The sequence below is a fragment of the Mesocricetus auratus genome, unplaced genomic scaffold (genome assembly GCF_017639785.1).
Source record: "Mesocricetus auratus isolate SY011 unplaced genomic scaffold, BCM_Maur_2.0 Super-Scaffold_100022, whole genome shotgun sequence".
In the NCBI taxonomy this organism is placed as follows: Eukaryota; Metazoa; Chordata; class Mammalia; order Rodentia; family Cricetidae; genus Mesocricetus; species Mesocricetus auratus.
Genome location: NW_024429203.1, coordinates 1,313,085 through 1,328,254, shown reverse-complemented (window position 1 = coordinate 1,328,254; position 15,170 = coordinate 1,313,085). Strand labels below are relative to the sequence as shown.

Here is a 15,170-nt window from a genome sequence, read left to right as displayed (position 1 = left end):
GGCTGTTTATTGAGATAAACCATGGACGCAGCAAGATAGTTCAGTATTACAGTAAGAACACTTACCACCAAGCCTGACAACCTGAGTTTTATCTCTGGGGCCCAAATGATAAGAGAAAACTGACTCACAAATTGTCCTCACACACACCCATACAGTCCCTAAAATTGCAGTGGGGCATGGTGCCACTGGCTTTTAATCCCAGCGGTTGGGAGGCCGAGGCAAGAGAATCTGAGTTCCAGGCCAACCTGGTCTACATAGCAAATTCTAGAACATTTCAGTCTATACAGAGAGAACCTGGTGGCATATAACCCTGGATTCCAGCAAAGGCAAGTGGCTTTAAGTCCAAGGCTAGCTTGGTTGATTGTTGTCCTTGCAGAGGACTGCGGTTCAGTTCCCAACATCCACACAGCCCTCTGACGAGCTCCACAGGCACCCACTTGGTGCTCACACATACAATAAGACCCAACGCGGGGGAGGGTGTGTCCCAACCACAGGACCAGGCCGGAAGTCCTGCCGGATCCTGGTCTATCACCTCCGACCTCATACTGCGTTCAAACACTGCGATTACGGCCTACGCACTGGGCATGCTCGGTCTTCCGGTCACGTGGCCTATCATGGCCGCCTCCATGACCCGCGGCGTGAGTGCCCGGGTCCTGTTGCGAGCCGCCGGGGGTTCTTGGGGTACCTGGGCTGGACACGTGGCAGTGACGTCCAGGACTCTCGGGACGACAGGTACCTAGGGCTGGGTCGGTTTGCGGCTGGCAGCGAGGCCGCAGCCGCTCACCCACTCGTGTTTTCCAGGAGAGCGGCGCGCAGGCGAGGACGAGGCAGACGGCCCGGAGCTGCCCCGGGACGCGTGAGTGCCCGCCACGCCCTGCCCCGCCCTGCCACTCGGCCGCTGGCTGCCTCGGCTCACAGCGCCTGCACCCTGTCTGTCCCCAGGGTCAACGTGGTCTTCGTGGACCGCTCTGGTCGACGGATCCCCGTGAGGGGCAGAGTCGGGGACAATGTTCTTCACCTGGCCCAGCGCCACGGGGTGGACCTGGAAGGTAGGTCATAGGAAATTGGGGTGACTCTTGCCACTCTTTTTTATACCTTTCTGTATTTTTGAGACAGGATCTCAAATAGCCCAGGCTATCCTCGAATATCAGAACTCCTGACCCTCCTGCCTCCACCTCCCGAGTGCCGGTGTGACTGGTGTGCACCACCGTACCCGATATTTCTGTTGTAGTATGAGTGGGTCGGTAATCAGGACCTCACGCTGTAACTCAGACTGTCCAGAATCTTAAGTGTGTAATCCAGGCTAGCCTGCAACCCATTACAGTGATCCTCCTGCCTCCACTTTCTGAGTATTTCGACTAGAAGCATGTGCTACCACACCACTGTATTGGGGGGGGGGCTGAGATAGAGTCCATGTAACCAGGCTAGTTACCCACTGTAGTGATCCTCCTGCCTCAGCTTTCTCAGTTCTGGGGTTACAGGCTGTCTCCACTGTTTAGCCACCTCTGAGTTTGAGCTGGTAGGATGGTCCCTACACAAGCCTGCCAACCTGAGTTCAGTGCCCTGAGACCACATAAGGCAGGAGAGAAGCTGACGCCACCTCGGTGCTGAGGCAGGCACTCGCACAGCTGTGTACACGGTAATAATGCTTTTCTTTTAATGGTTTTTTGAGACAGGGTTTCTCCATATTGTTTTGGAGGCTGTCCTGGAACTCACTTGGTAGACCAGACTGGCCTCGAACTCACAGAGATCCTCCTGCCTCTGCCTCCCGAGTGCTGGGATTAAAGGCGTGTGCCACCAATGCCCGGCTAGTAAAAATACATTTTAAAGGGGAGAAAATAATAGAACTGGAAAGTTTGCTCAGTACTGAAGAGTGCAGAAGACCTGTGCTCTGTTCCTCCACCCGCTCTATGCCAGGCAACTCACAGCCTTCTGTGACAGTAGCCCCAGGGGCTCATACCCTCTCCTGACCTCCGTGGGCACTTCAATCTCATGTACAACACACACAGATATACAGGTAAACACTTAAAATTAAAAACGTAACATTGAGACTTAGCCTTGGAGTCGTCCTTACTGAGCATTACTAGAGGCTACTAGAATATGCGCTCTCTTGTAGCTTGTGGATTCTCTCTCCCGACCACTGGCTGCCGTTTGGGGAGAGGTGCCTTTGAGACAGCCTCTGTGCAGCTCAGACTCCAGAGACCTCTGCCCCTCCAGTGCTGGGATCATAGGTGTGTGGCTCTGGTCTGACTCCAGCCTTTGTACTTGCGGTTTTCTGTATCGCAAGTGTCTTCCCAGCACATCGCCAGGCTCCAGTTTCTTCGACCCGACTGTCTGGCATCCTTTCGCCCCAGCATAAGCCCATGCCCATGTCTGGTCGCGTGTCTGCTGGTCTGGGAGAGCTTGTCTCGCCTGCTCTTTGCCATCCGTCGTACAGTGAGCCACAGTTACGTACCTGGGGCCCTCTCGTGCTCCTCAGTGTATGATGAGTGCCAGTTCCTGTGACAGCTTTATCAATAGAGGAGGCAGTAATTCCACCTTGCAGAGAAGAAAACTACACCATGTGATGGTAGGTGGGGTTCAAAGCAAGAGTCACATGGCAAAACATGATTCAAACATTGGGCATTTAGGCCTCCCATGCTGCTTGTTTGCAAATATCAATGGGCATTTTCTTTACTGTACTTAGTGTGCATTTGTATGCCTCTGTAGAGGTTAAAGGAACACTTGAGGAACTCAATTCACTCCTTCCATATTGTTTTGCTAGGGATTGAACTCAGTTCTTTGTCTTTAGTGGCAATCCCTTTACCCAATGAGTGAATTCCAGGCCAGCCAAGGATTGTAGTTGAGACCCTGTTTTCTTTTTGGTTTTTTTGTTTTTTAAGAAAATGCTTGGTGAAATGGCACACCTGCTTTTAATCCCAGCACTCTGAAGGCAGAGGCAAGTGGATCTCTGTGAGTTCAGGGCCAGCCTGGTCTACAGAGCGAGTTCCAGGACAGCCAGAGCTACATAGTGAGACCCTGTCTCAAAAAAGCAAAAGCAACCAAAAACTAAAACAAACTTTGCCAGGCAATGGTGGCATATGCCTTTAATCCCAGAACTCTGAAGACAGAGGCAGGCGGATCCCTGAGTTCAAGGCCAGCCTGGTCTACAGAGCAAGTTCCAAGACAGCCTCCAAAACAATACAGAGAAACCCTGTCTCAAAAAGCAAAACAAAAAGGACAGTGTCTGTTTAGATTCATACCCAATCTGGGTAACTTAGCAAGAATCCCTGTCTCAAAAATTATAAAATTATGAAGATAAATTATGAAAAATTATGTCTCAAAAATGATGAGTCCTTGTGCGAATACTAGCTACTGTGTGTAACAAAGTGACAGGTCCTCTGTCATATCACGCCAGCCTGAGCCTGGTAGGTTCTCACTGACAGACCAGGTAATAGAATAGGGGGCCTGATTAAAGCTTTTAATCTGAAGCTGGCAGATATGGCTAAGCGTGGTGGCTCCCACATCTGATCCCAGCACTTGGCAGGAGAGACGGGTGGATCTCTGTGATTTGAGGCCATCCTGGTCTACAGAGTGAGTTCCAGGACAGCCAGGGCTACATGGTGAGACTTCTTTCTCAAAACAAACCAAAACCCAGTAAAAATGGGTAGAGATGTTGGAGGTGGACGGTGAGTCCAGCAGCTGCTGTGCAGAACAGAACTTGGAACAGTTTCCAAGCAAGTAGGCCATGTCTCTGGTGCCTCACTAGCTGTGTGAGCTCAAAGCCCATTTCTGAGCCTTCGTTTCTTCTTTATCAAAGGTGATTAGCACTGCTCTCAACAGCTTGCTGTGAGAATGAACATACTTAGTACTCGCCAGATAGGAGAGTAGATGAGCAGCCAACCCCAAGATGAGAAGGTGGCTGTGGATTACCTGGTGATAGTGGGCATCCCTTTGGTCCCCACTGCTTCAGAAGCTAAGCTTCAGGACTACCTGAGTCTAGGAGTTCAAAACCAACCTAGACATTATAGACCCAGTGTAAACAGAACAAGTGAGACCTGTGGCTCAGGTCTGTAATCTTAGCTGCTTGGGGAGCTGAACCAGGAGTATGAAAAGTTCAGGATCTGGGCTGACACGTTGGCTCATTGGTTAAATGGCTACTACCACCAAGCCTTATGACCTGAATTCAATCCCTAGAACTGACTTGGCAAGAGAAGCAACTTGGGTGTCCTCCGACCTTTATATGTGTTCTATGGTCGTGTGCATATTCCCACACAAATTCACATAAATATAAATAAATATTTTAAAAGCCTTCAAGAGCTGGGCATAGTGGCACACACCTTTAGTCCCAGCACTTGGAGGCAGAAGCAGGCAGATGTCTGAGTTTGAGGCCAGCTTGGGTCTACAGAGCAAGTTCCAGGACAGCCAAGGCTACATAGAGAAATCTTGTCTCAAAAAAAAAGGTATTAGGCCGGGCAATGGTGGTGCATGCCTCTAATCCCAGCACTCCAGAGGCAGAGGCAGGCAGATCTCTGAGTTCGAGGCCAGCCTGGTTTACAGAGTGAGTTCCAGGACAGCCTCCAAAACAATACAGAGAAACCCTGTCTCGGAAAACCAAAAAAGAACAACATGCCCCCCCCAAAAAAGAAGATTCAATGCCTGTTTAGATTCAAACCCAGCCTGGACGACTTAGCAAGAGTCTCTGTCTCAAAAATTACAAGTTTGGGAAGATGAGGTGGGGGTTCAGTGGGTCAGGGCACCTGATTTTAGTCCCCAGGAGCAGGTGAAGGTGTGTGAGCATCAGCTCTACAGAGCTGCCCTTTGACCTCCATATGGGTGCCATGGCATGTCCATCCTCCCCACCCCAAAGCAGGCATACTCAATAAGAAAATGTGTTTAGATAAGGTTTTTAAAAGACTGGGGTGTTGCCGGGCGTTGGTGGCGCACGCCTTTAATCCCAGCACTCGGGAGGCAGAGACAGGCGGATCTCTGTGAGTTCGAGACCAGCCTGGACTACCAAGCAAGTTCCAGGACAGCCTCCAAAGCCACAGAGAAACCCTGTCTTGAAAAACCAAAAAAAAAAAAAAAAAAAAAAAAAAAAAAAGACTGGGGTGTAACAGTGTGGACCACTCTTGCTTGTTCAAGATCCTAGAGTCAATCCCTAATACCTTTTTTTTAAAGACAGGGTTTCTCTGTGTAGCCTTGGCTGTCCTGGAATTCACTGTGTAGACCAGGCTGGTCTCCAACCCACAGAGATCCACCTGCCTCTGCCTCCTGAGTGCTGGGATTAAAGGCGTGCGCCACTACTGCCTGGCCTAATAGCTTTTTTTTGTTGTTGTTACATGGTGATGAATGCCACAAAAAAAATGAAGAAAGGAAAGTGGGGGAATTGAGAAACACTTGAGTTGAAGCCTTGAATAAATGCTGCTAACAAAGCAGAGAACATTCTAGGCCATGGGTACAGGAGTGCAAAGGCCCTGAGGTGGGAGGGAAGTTGGTGTGGGCCAGGCATCATGGTTCCTGATTGTCATACCACTTGGGAGGTGAAGGGGAGAGTCAGTTCCAGGTCAGCCTTGACTACATAGTGAGTTTAACACTAGCCTGGGCTACGTGACACTGCCCCAGACAAACAGCAAAAAGCCTGCCGAATACTTGGGAACCTCTCTGCTCTGAGAAGGATGGGACTAAGGGGCCGAGGTCGAGCCTGCCCCTCACTAAGGCTGTCCCTTTCCTTCCTGTCCCCAGGGGCCTGCGAAGCCTCCCTGGCGTGTTCCACCTGCCATGTGTATGTAAGCGAGGCCCACCTGGATCTCCTGCCGCCTCCTGAGGAGAGGTGAGTAGGCAGCCCCAGCTACATGGCCGGCATCTGCCTCCCCGTACCCAGGGCTCTGGTCCCACACCACGCTGACCACTGCCCTTTGTCCCAGGGAGGACGACATGTTGGACATGGCCCCGCTGCTCCAGGAGAACTCGAGACTGGGCTGCCAGATTGTGCTGACCCCTGAGCTGGAAGGAGTCGAGTTTGCTCTTCCCAAGGTCACCAGGAACTTCTACGTGGATGGCCACATTCCCAAGCCCCACTGAGATGAGGCCACTGGACCAACCAGGGCCACTGAACTGAAAAGAAAAGCCATGCTTCCGGCCCCAGAACACAGACTGGCTGGGAAAGAGAGGTTGGAAGCACAGTGTCAGACCACGAGCACTGCTGGGGACCGCCAGTGTCCTGACCTGAGGGGGTGGGTCTCCATCTTGGATGTGTTGGTCCACCAGGGAGAATCGAACTATAAATTAGGGATGGACTCACACCAGAGCTGCAATAAAAAGTCATACACAACTGTGGCATGTTTCGTGTCCTTGGGGGGCCGGTCTGTCCAGCTCCGAGTGCAGGGGCCCGGGGTGTGCCCGCACCCCCCTAGCACCACCCGCCACTTCGCTCTTCCTGGGACGCCCCTGCGTGGCCAGGCTCCGCCCCAGCCGCAGAGAAGGCATCCAGAGCGTCCCTTGACCTTCAAGGCTGCGCTCAGTGAGGAGATAGCTAGCTAAGAGAGGGTCACCCGGGGGACCTTCGTGAGCACGAGCCACACAGCTGAGCCTCCTAGCAGCCGCTGCAAAAAGTGCTCCCAGGTGCAAACAGCGCCCCCACGTGACCTGCGCCGGCCGGCTCCGCCCAGGTGGCGCTCATCGTCATCACTCTCATCCTCGGGTTTATCCCTAGCGGAGCAGGGCAGAGAGATTTGCTACTGGGCCCAGAGTGGGCATGGAGGCGGCACCGGCCCGTGACTTGATGCGCCGCCGGCAGGAACTCCTGGCGCCACCTTGTCTGGACACGGAGTCGCTCCGTAAGAGCCGACCCCCCCGCGCGGGAGCCTGGAGCCCTGAGATGCCTCACTCCCAATGGCAGGTGCGTGGGGCGAGACTCCTCCACCGCCCATCCCAGCTAATGCTTCATCAGGCCAGGAGATTGAGGGGTCACGATCCCCGGTTTCTGAGGCCTCCCCCTCGTAGTTATTGGCACAGAACAAGTTTCAGCCCCTACACACAGAAAGGGACAGGTGATTCCCATTCCCACCCCCCTGCTGTGGTTTGTGACCCAAGGAGGTACCAATGAAGGGTCGTTCGTGGGGTGATTGAGAGTAGCCTACTAGCAACAGTTGATGGAGTGATTGACAGCAGCCCGCATTGGGCCGATTGCCTAGGGTGGGTCCCTGCTTTGTTAGTGGTGGGGGGTAACTGATGGGAGCTGATAGCCAGCCAAGGGGGGGGGAGGGGGGAGATTCGGGATTGGTCTCTGCTAACAATTACTTTGCAACTTTTAAACCTAATAACCCAAGATTCTGGCCCCAGATGGAACACACGGTTACCAAAGGAGAGGAATCAGCTCTGCCTCTCCTTACCTATCAAATCCAAGCCCCCTGGAAAGGGGTGGCCGCGCCTTACTGCTTCTTATCCCCCAGGTCCCTGTGGCCTGTGTGCCAGGACTCGGTCAGCACAGCATTGCCTTTTCTTCAAGAGAAAGAAAAGGGGCCACTGGGGTCCCCGTCGCCGGCCACTCAGGCCCTGGGACCGTGCTGGGAGCTGATGGTCATAGGGATGTCAGACCCCCTAAGTATGGCCAGGAATCCCAAGAGCACACAGCGCCCCAACCCGGAGCCTTCTAGTGGGGCTTCCCCAGCCTCACACCAGAGAAGACCACGGAAGCAGCCGAACCCCCGAATGGGCATTGAGAAAGTGGACCCCAGGTTCAAGGGGGGTAACTTTGGAGTTTCAGATACAGCCGGATTCTAGCCTCCAGATTGTACCCACCTACAGGTAGGGACTCTCAACCATGATAATGAATGCCTAAATATAATAACCGTACACTTACAGGTAGGCCAGGGCTGTAGTAGAGGCCTGTCATCCAAGCTATTTGGGAGACTGAGGAAGGACATGGAAAGTTCAAAGGCAGCCGGAATTACAGAGTGAGTTCAAGGCTAGCTTGTGCAACTTAAGGAGACTGTCTCAAGACAGAATGAAAAGGGCTGGGAGCCACGCGTAAAAGAGCATGTTGGGAATGAGGACATTTAAAGCTTGCCTGGCTATACAGCTAGGCCCCGGCTCAAAGAAATTAAACAAAACAAAACCCCTCAGGCCTGAAGAGACAGCTCAGCAATTAAGGGTGCTGGTCACTCTTGCAGAGATAGTGGACTCGATTCCCTCCCAGCCACCCCTTTATGGCTCACAGCTGCATGCAGCTCCTGCTCTAGAGAACCCTGCCTCCCTGGACTCAGGCGCACATGTAGCACATATAAACTCATGCAAGCAAGCAAACAACATAAGTAAAAGTAATTTTAAAAATAGCCTTTAGTCCCAGCGCTCTAGAGGCAGAGGCAGACAGATCCCTGAGTTCGAGGCCAACCTGATCTTCAAAGAGAGTTCCTTTTTTTGTTGTTGTTGTTGTTTTTTTTTTTTTCGAGGCAGGGTTTCTCTGTGGCTTTGGAGGCTGTCCTGGAACTAGCTCTTGTAGACCAGGCTGGTCTCGAACTCACGGAGGTCCGCCTGCCTCTGCCTCCCAAGTGCTGGGATTAAAGGTGCCACCAATGCCCGGCACAAAAAAAACACTTTAAAAACAAACATGCTGGGCGATCCCAGCACTTGGGAGGCAGAGGCAGGCGGATCTCTGTGAGTTCGAGGCCAGCCTGGTCTACCGAGCGAGTTCCAGGACAGTCTCCAAAACAATACAGAGAAACCCTGTCTCGAAAAAAAAAAAAAAAAAAAAAAAAAGAAAGAAAGAAAAAAAAAGAAAAACATACCCCAAACCACAAAGCTTGCAGTCCTCGCACCCAGGACACTAAAGTCAGGATCTTGAGTTGGGAGCTGGCTAGCCTCGGCTAAAGACACAGCTCAAAAAATATAGATTGCTGGGCAGTGGTGGCACATGCTTTAATCCCAGCACTCTGAGGGAGGGGCAGAGGCCAGGGAATCTCTGTGAGTTTGAGGCCAGCCTGGTTTACAGGGTAAATTCCCGGACAGCCAAGGCTACACAAAGAAACCCTGTCTCAAAAAACAAACAAACAAACAAAAAACCCACAGGTCCAGGCTGGTGGGTGGCCTGGTGGGGAAAGGGGCTTTCAGCCAAGCCTGATGACCTGAGTTCCATCCCTGGGACCAATGGGGAAGGAGAGAACTGACTCCCAAAAGTTGTCCTCTGACCTCCATACACTGACATCACCGTGGTACACAGATTCTCTCTCTTTCTCTCTCTCTCTTACACACACACATACACACACACACACACACACAGAGACACACACACACACGCACGTAATGAAGACAAAAAAAGGATCATTGTTTGTGCTTGCTTAGAACCTACATACACACACATCCTCATACAAGAATTTTATTATTACATTTATTTATTTTAGGGGTACACATGTGTCATGGCCTGTGTGTGTGTGTGTGTGTGTGTGTGTGTGTGTGTGTAGGTCAGACGACAACTTGCAGTCGTTTTTTTTTTCCATTGTTTATGTTCCAAGTTTCAAAGAGGTTATCAGGCTTGGCAATAAGTGCCTTTACCCACTGAACTACTTCAAAGGCCCCCGAGTGGGATTCTGTTAACACTACTGCTTTTTGAAACAGGATTTCACATAGCCCAGGCTGACCTTGAACTTCTAATCCTGCTACCCTCACCTCTGTAGTACTGAGATTATCTGTGCCACCACCACATCCAGCTAATTTTTATCCAATTACTTGGGTTTTTTTTCTTTAATTTTTTCGACAAGGTCTCATTATGTATGTAGATTAGGCTGTCCCAGAATTCCACCTTCCTGCAGCCACAGCCCCTTGAGACTAGAATCACAGGAATGTAACATACTTGACTAAATACAGTATTATTTTATTGCTGCTAGTGGGATACAAAGCCAGGATTTGATGTAGATGCCTCCTGAGGGATTGCCTGTTAACCTTGGTAATGAACCTTAGTTTGGGGCTTAGTGGGTTGAGTGCCTGCCTGCCTATCGTGCACAAAGCCCTGGATACCTGAGAGGCCATTACTCCAGCCAGGCGTGAGACCGCACACTGCAGTCTCAGGAGGCTGAACAAGTTCCAGGAGTTCCAGGCCAGCCTTGGCTATATGGAGAAACCTGTCTTAACAGCAAGAAAGTAAGAGATAGTGCAGGCCTATCACAGACACCAGAGACTGAAGCAGGGCAGTCTACTAATACCTTGTCTCAAAGTAAGACAGGCTGGGTGGTGGTGGTGGTGGTGGTGGTGGTGGTGGTGGTGGTGGTGGTGGTGGTGGTGATGGTGGTGGTGGTGGTGGTGGTGGTGGTGGTGGTGATGCACACCTTTAATCCTAGTACTCTAGGATTAAAGCAGAAGCAGGGGGATCCATGCAAGTTCGAGTCCACCTTGGTCTACAAAAACAAGTCCCAGAACAACCAGGATTGTTACACAGAGAAACCGTGTCTTGGGGGAAAAAAGTAAAGAGAGAATTTAATTTTTATTTTTCCTGTAACAATGTTACTTTACCAGTAAGTTTATTTTATTGTGATTTAATATATGTATAAATGAGTGTATAAAATTCTTTGATGGAAGTATTCTTTCTGAAGACCACCTTACAGACTCCCCAGTGCTTTGTCTTGTCTGTTCACAGCTTGCCTGGCAGAAGTTGTTTACAAAAGCCCCCTGCAAGCCCTTCCAAGGCCCTTGTCAGCCCAGGAGGCAGTGAGGCCCTAGGTGAGACACAGACTCCTCAGCTAGGGATATCTTGAGGGCGGGTGCCACTGTCATACCCTCGGGCTTTCTCCATGCCCCTCCTTCATTCCAATTCCTCATTTAGAGCTGCTCAGAGGAGCCCCCCCACCGCACTGAGTCACCCCCACCCCCAGCTTCCTCCTCAGCAGAGACTCTCACCATCTGACTCACCATCTGTCCCCGTGCCCAGCTCTCCCACTGTCTTCTATCTGGCAACACCCAAGGCAGACCCAGAGCTACTGAAGCCTTAGCAGAGACCATCCTCTGAAACTGACGTCTGGCCTTTGACCCTGTGCCTTTTGACCTCTGACACCGCAGGGCCCCGGCGCTGTGCTTCTTGTAGGACCCAGAGGACTCCACTCTGGAGAGATGCTGAAGACGGGACCCCTCTCTGCAATGCCTGCGGCATCAGGTCCTCCACCCAGAGGCATTGGGGGTGGGCCACTCAAACCGGACTCAGCTGGTGTGGGAACCAGGGGAAGAAAAACAGCCCCCTGTTGAGGAAAATGGTCTCCTGAATGGTGGTTTCTTACACCCTGCTCCCTCACTCCCACCTTCCAGGTACAAGAAATACGGCACCCGGTGTTCCAGTTGCTGGCTGGTTCCAAGGAAAAGTGTCCAGCCCAAGAGACTGTGTGGCAGATGTGGGACATCCCAGGACCCCCACCTAAACCCAGCTCAGGAACTGTAAGCCCTTCTTTATCTAGCCAAGTCAGTTTGCCTCGGTTTCTCCAAGGGAGAGTAGCGAGATTAGAGTGCTTGGAAGCACCCATCCGCCTTGCCGGCAGTGGTCTCAGTTAGAGAGACAGGCCTCAGGTTCAGAGCCCACCTGTGGGCGTCACCCACTCTTTGGCTTCCCCCTTTTCCACTTAGTCTTGGCTGAACCCCAAATAAAAGGAAATCGTTTCAGAAATGATTAATTCTGTTTTACTTCTGATTTTCTTTTACTTTTGTGTATGTCTGTGCACGTGGGCACCCTCTCTTGTGGAGGGATGGAGGAGCATGCATTCAGTCCCAGCTCTTGGAGGCCAAGGCAGGATGGATTAAGTCCAGGAGTTTGAGACCAACTTGGTCAACAGCAAGATTATGTTAAGAAGGTAAAGAAATCAGGAAGGTGGTGGCGCAGGTCCCAGCACTTGGGAGGCAGAGGCAGGCAGATCTCAGTGAGTTGGAGGCCAGGCTGATCGATAGAGTGAGTTCCAGGACAGTCAGGGATACAGAGAAACCTTTCTGTCTTAGGGAACAAAATGTTCAAAGTCTCTTCTGAGACTATCAGCAGTCTCTTAACTGTAATCCCCTATAAAATCAAACCGATCACATGCTTTCAACATACAAAGGATGTACATTCATTACCATCCCAAAACGGTGGGAAGGGAGCATAGTGAGGGAATGCTGGACAGGAAACCAGCTGGGCAAACTCCAGACTCTGCTTCTGCATGTCTGATGTTAAAGCGCTCCTCACATCTCTGCATCTGCATGTCTGATGTTAAAGCGCTCCTCATGTCAGCTTTGTTGGCTACAGCACACTTCTTTCTCTTGGGCTGGTCCCACTCCCGTTTAGCATCTTTCTTTGGCAGGAATCTCACAACCCCAGCACCTTCTACATTTTGGGGTCTCCAAGGCAATTCAGGCTCCACCTTCACAGCTTCAAGAAATGGCTTCTCTAGGTCTCCATGCAGGGACACCCCTGACATACACCTGGCAGGGTGTTTCCATAACTCCTTTCTTGTACCCTTGAGTAGCCAAGGCTGCTCAGTTCTCCTGCTTGCTGAGGCTGGAGCATGGCCCCTTCTTTCAAATACATTTTCACCAGCTTTCTGGTTTTGATGGTTTCCTTCACTGCCTAAGCTTGGCTGTCAAGGAACTAGCCTAGACTGGCCTCAAACTCAGATCCGACTGCCTCTGCTTTCCCAATGCTGGGTTTAAAGACTAGCGCCACCACACCTGGCAGGAAGCTTTTCTTTAACTCCTTTTCACAAGTTGGAAACTTAGCTGGGGAAGATCTTGCCCTGAGGTCATCACTCCCTTTCTTTCATGTAGCACCAGCCTTTTCTTTAATCTAATTACACTTCCTGGTGCCCTTTTCTCATCAAACAGTATGTGCACCTTGTATTTCTCCTTGCTTGGATCCCTCCTTTTCTTTATAGATCTGCATAAAACTGTCCACTAATAACCACATAACACAGTCCACACTAGGCTGTTTTGAAATCTCCGCCAAAGCAATTAAACCTAAACAATTTAGCCTCAGGCAGACTTTTTCAGACAAGGGTTTCCTTCCAAACAGCCAGTCTTCACCAAAATATCACAAGAACTGGCCACACAGGAATATTCTTCTCTGAAGTCTTGTGAGCTGGACCCCCACAGCTCATATTCTCAGCACCTCTGTCTCCTGTGCTCCTACTAAGATGCCTCACTAAGCCATGCATACAATGTCCAATCGCTTTTCTAGTCCAGAGTTGTAGGGAAAAGGGACCAGTCAAAGAAACACACCCTGAGCAGAGCCAAAGAAACACACTTTGGCCCTGCAACCAGAACCAAAGAAATGTACCCTGACCCTAAAACCAGTGCCAAAGGAACACACTTTGTCCCTGGAATCAGAGTCAGTGAAAGAAATGTACCCTGGCCCTAAAATTGGAGGCAAAAGGCTAAAAAGGACCAGAGAAAGAAACACACTTTGGCCCTGAAACCAGAGCCAAATCTGACCCTAATCCTGTGTAAAAAAGTAACCAATCCCGGAGCAGAGCTCTAGCCAATCTGAGCTCAGCACTGAAATCGGACCAATCCCTACTCTGGAAAAACTTCCCCAACCCCAGGAATCCCTATATAAACCCTGTATATGTTCAGCTTGGCTGGTCCAGCTGTCTTCCAATAAACACCTTTGGATGAGCTTCGGGTGAAGATCTTCTTTTGCGGCGGCGACAGAGCAGAGGCGACCCTGGGCAGAGCAGAGCAGAGCAAGCAGAGGCGACCCTGGGCAGAGCAGAGCAGAGCGAGCAGCACTGTAATACTTGCCCGGGAAACCTTCCTTGGCAGAGCGGAGTTGTTACACTCTGCTCCCGGCTCCCTGCTCTCCGCTCTCGCTCTCCAGGAGCAGAGCTGAACTGTAGCAATTTCACCGGGAGAAACCTCCTGCGGAGCAAAACTGCTACACTAGGCGAACATCCCCAGCTGGAAGACCCTGTCCTGCAGGAGCGGAGCTGATACACCGGAGATGCCTTTCTCTGAGGCAAGGCTGTAAGCTGCCAAGCTTACTGCAACCTGTGGTGGTCCTTGGCTCCCGATCTCCAGGATACCTTTCTACCTGAGCTGTGTAACACTCAGTATCCTTGGCTCCCGAGCTCCAGGATACCTTTCCACCTGAGCTGTGTAACACTGAGTATTCTGTGACTCCCGAGTGCCAGAATACCATACCTGACCCACTCCTGTTCCATCCTGTCCCGACCCATCCCGACGAAACGCTTACAAGAGTCCTAAAGTGTGCCATATTCCTCGAAACAAAAACATGGTCCAGCCAATCACAGGAACACCCCACTCCTGGTACCAACTTCTGTCTTAGGATGTTATTGCTGTTGAAGAGACACTATCTATGACCACAGCAACTCTTATAAGAATAACCTTTAGGGGCTGGAGAGATGGCTCAGAGGTTAAGAGCACTGACTGCTCTTCCAGAGGTCCTGAGTTCAATTCCCAGCAACCACATGGTGGCTCACAACCATCTGCAATTCAATCTGATGTCCTCTTCTGGCATGTAGGCAGAACACTGTATATGTAATAAATAAATAAATCTTTTAAAAAAAAAGAATAACCTTTAACTGGGGTGGCTCACATTCAAAGATCGAATCCATTATCATTACGGCAGAAAGTGTGGCAGCACACAGGCAGATGTGGTGCTGGAGAAGGAGCTGACTTTCTTTACCTGTATCTGCAGGCAGCAAGAAGAGACACTGAGCCTGGCTTGAGCATTTGAAACCTCAAAGCCCACCTTCAGTGACACACTTACTCCATACATGCATGTGGGTGTACACACACACACACACATGTAATAAAAATTGCATTTAAACTCTGGATGGCTCAGCAGTTAAAGAGCATTAGCTGTGCTATCCAAGTGGCTCACAACTGCTTGTAACTCCAGTTCCAGGGGAATCTTGTGCCCCTTTTGACATCCACACACACATACCCATGTGCTAGCTAGTATTATGTCAACCTGACACAAACTAGATTCATCTGAAAAGGGGGCACCTCAATTGAGAAGATGCCTCCGTAAGATCCAACTGCAAGGCATGCTCTCTCTCTCTCTCTCTCTCTCTCTCTCTCTCTCGTTTCTCAAAACAGGGTTTCTCTTTGGCTTTGGAGGCTGTCCTGAAACTCTGTAGACCAGGCTGGTCTTGAACTCACAGAGATCCGCCTGCCTCTGCCTCCCGAGTGCTGGGACTAAAAGTGTGCCCCACCACTGCCCTGTC

The 15,170-nt window shown here is 50.8% G+C and overlaps 2 protein-coding genes across 2 annotated transcripts; both read left to right on the top strand.

Annotated features, from left to right (window-relative positions):
• The first annotated feature begins 614 nt into the window (after positions 1-614).
• On the top strand, positions 615-6,313 carry Fdx2 (ferredoxin 2). Its single transcript, XM_005078561.4, has 5 exons — positions 615-732; positions 802-856; positions 943-1,049; positions 5,725-5,812; positions 5,907-6,313. The coding sequence occupies exons 1-5, from the start codon at positions 615-617 to the stop codon at positions 6,061-6,063; spliced, it is 525 nt and encodes a 174-aa protein (XP_005078618.3). The 3' UTR covers positions 6,064-6,313.
• A 146-nt stretch (positions 6,314-6,459) lies between these two features.
• Zglp1 (zinc finger GATA like protein 1) lies at positions 6,460-11,626 on the top strand. The gene is given in 7 exon segments (XM_005078562.4): positions 6,460-6,829; positions 6,831-6,880; positions 7,434-7,725; positions 7,727-7,788; positions 10,610-10,692; positions 11,029-11,122; positions 11,272-11,626. Coding segments are annotated over 7 exon segments (804 nt in total). The 5' UTR covers positions 6,460-6,736; the 3' UTR covers positions 11,402-11,626.
• Positions 11,627-15,170: the final 3,544 nt, after the last annotated feature.

What these genes read in the sequence shown, in the direction of transcription:
- Fdx2 (XM_005078561.4), top strand. Translation starts at nt 615, where the DNA reads ATGGCCGCCTCCATGACCCGCGGCGTGAGTGCCCGGGTCCTGTTGCGA. An exon ending in CCGGAGCTGCCCCGGGACGC is followed by an intron (nt 857 to 942) that starts GTGAGTGCCCGC and finishes GTCTGTCCCCAG; the next exon opens with GGTCAACGTGGTCTTCGTGG. An exon ending in CCACGGGGTGGACCTGGAAG is followed by an intron (nt 1,050 to 5,724) that starts GTAGGTCATAGG and finishes TCCTGTCCCCAG; the next exon opens with GGGCCTGCGAAGCCTCCCTG.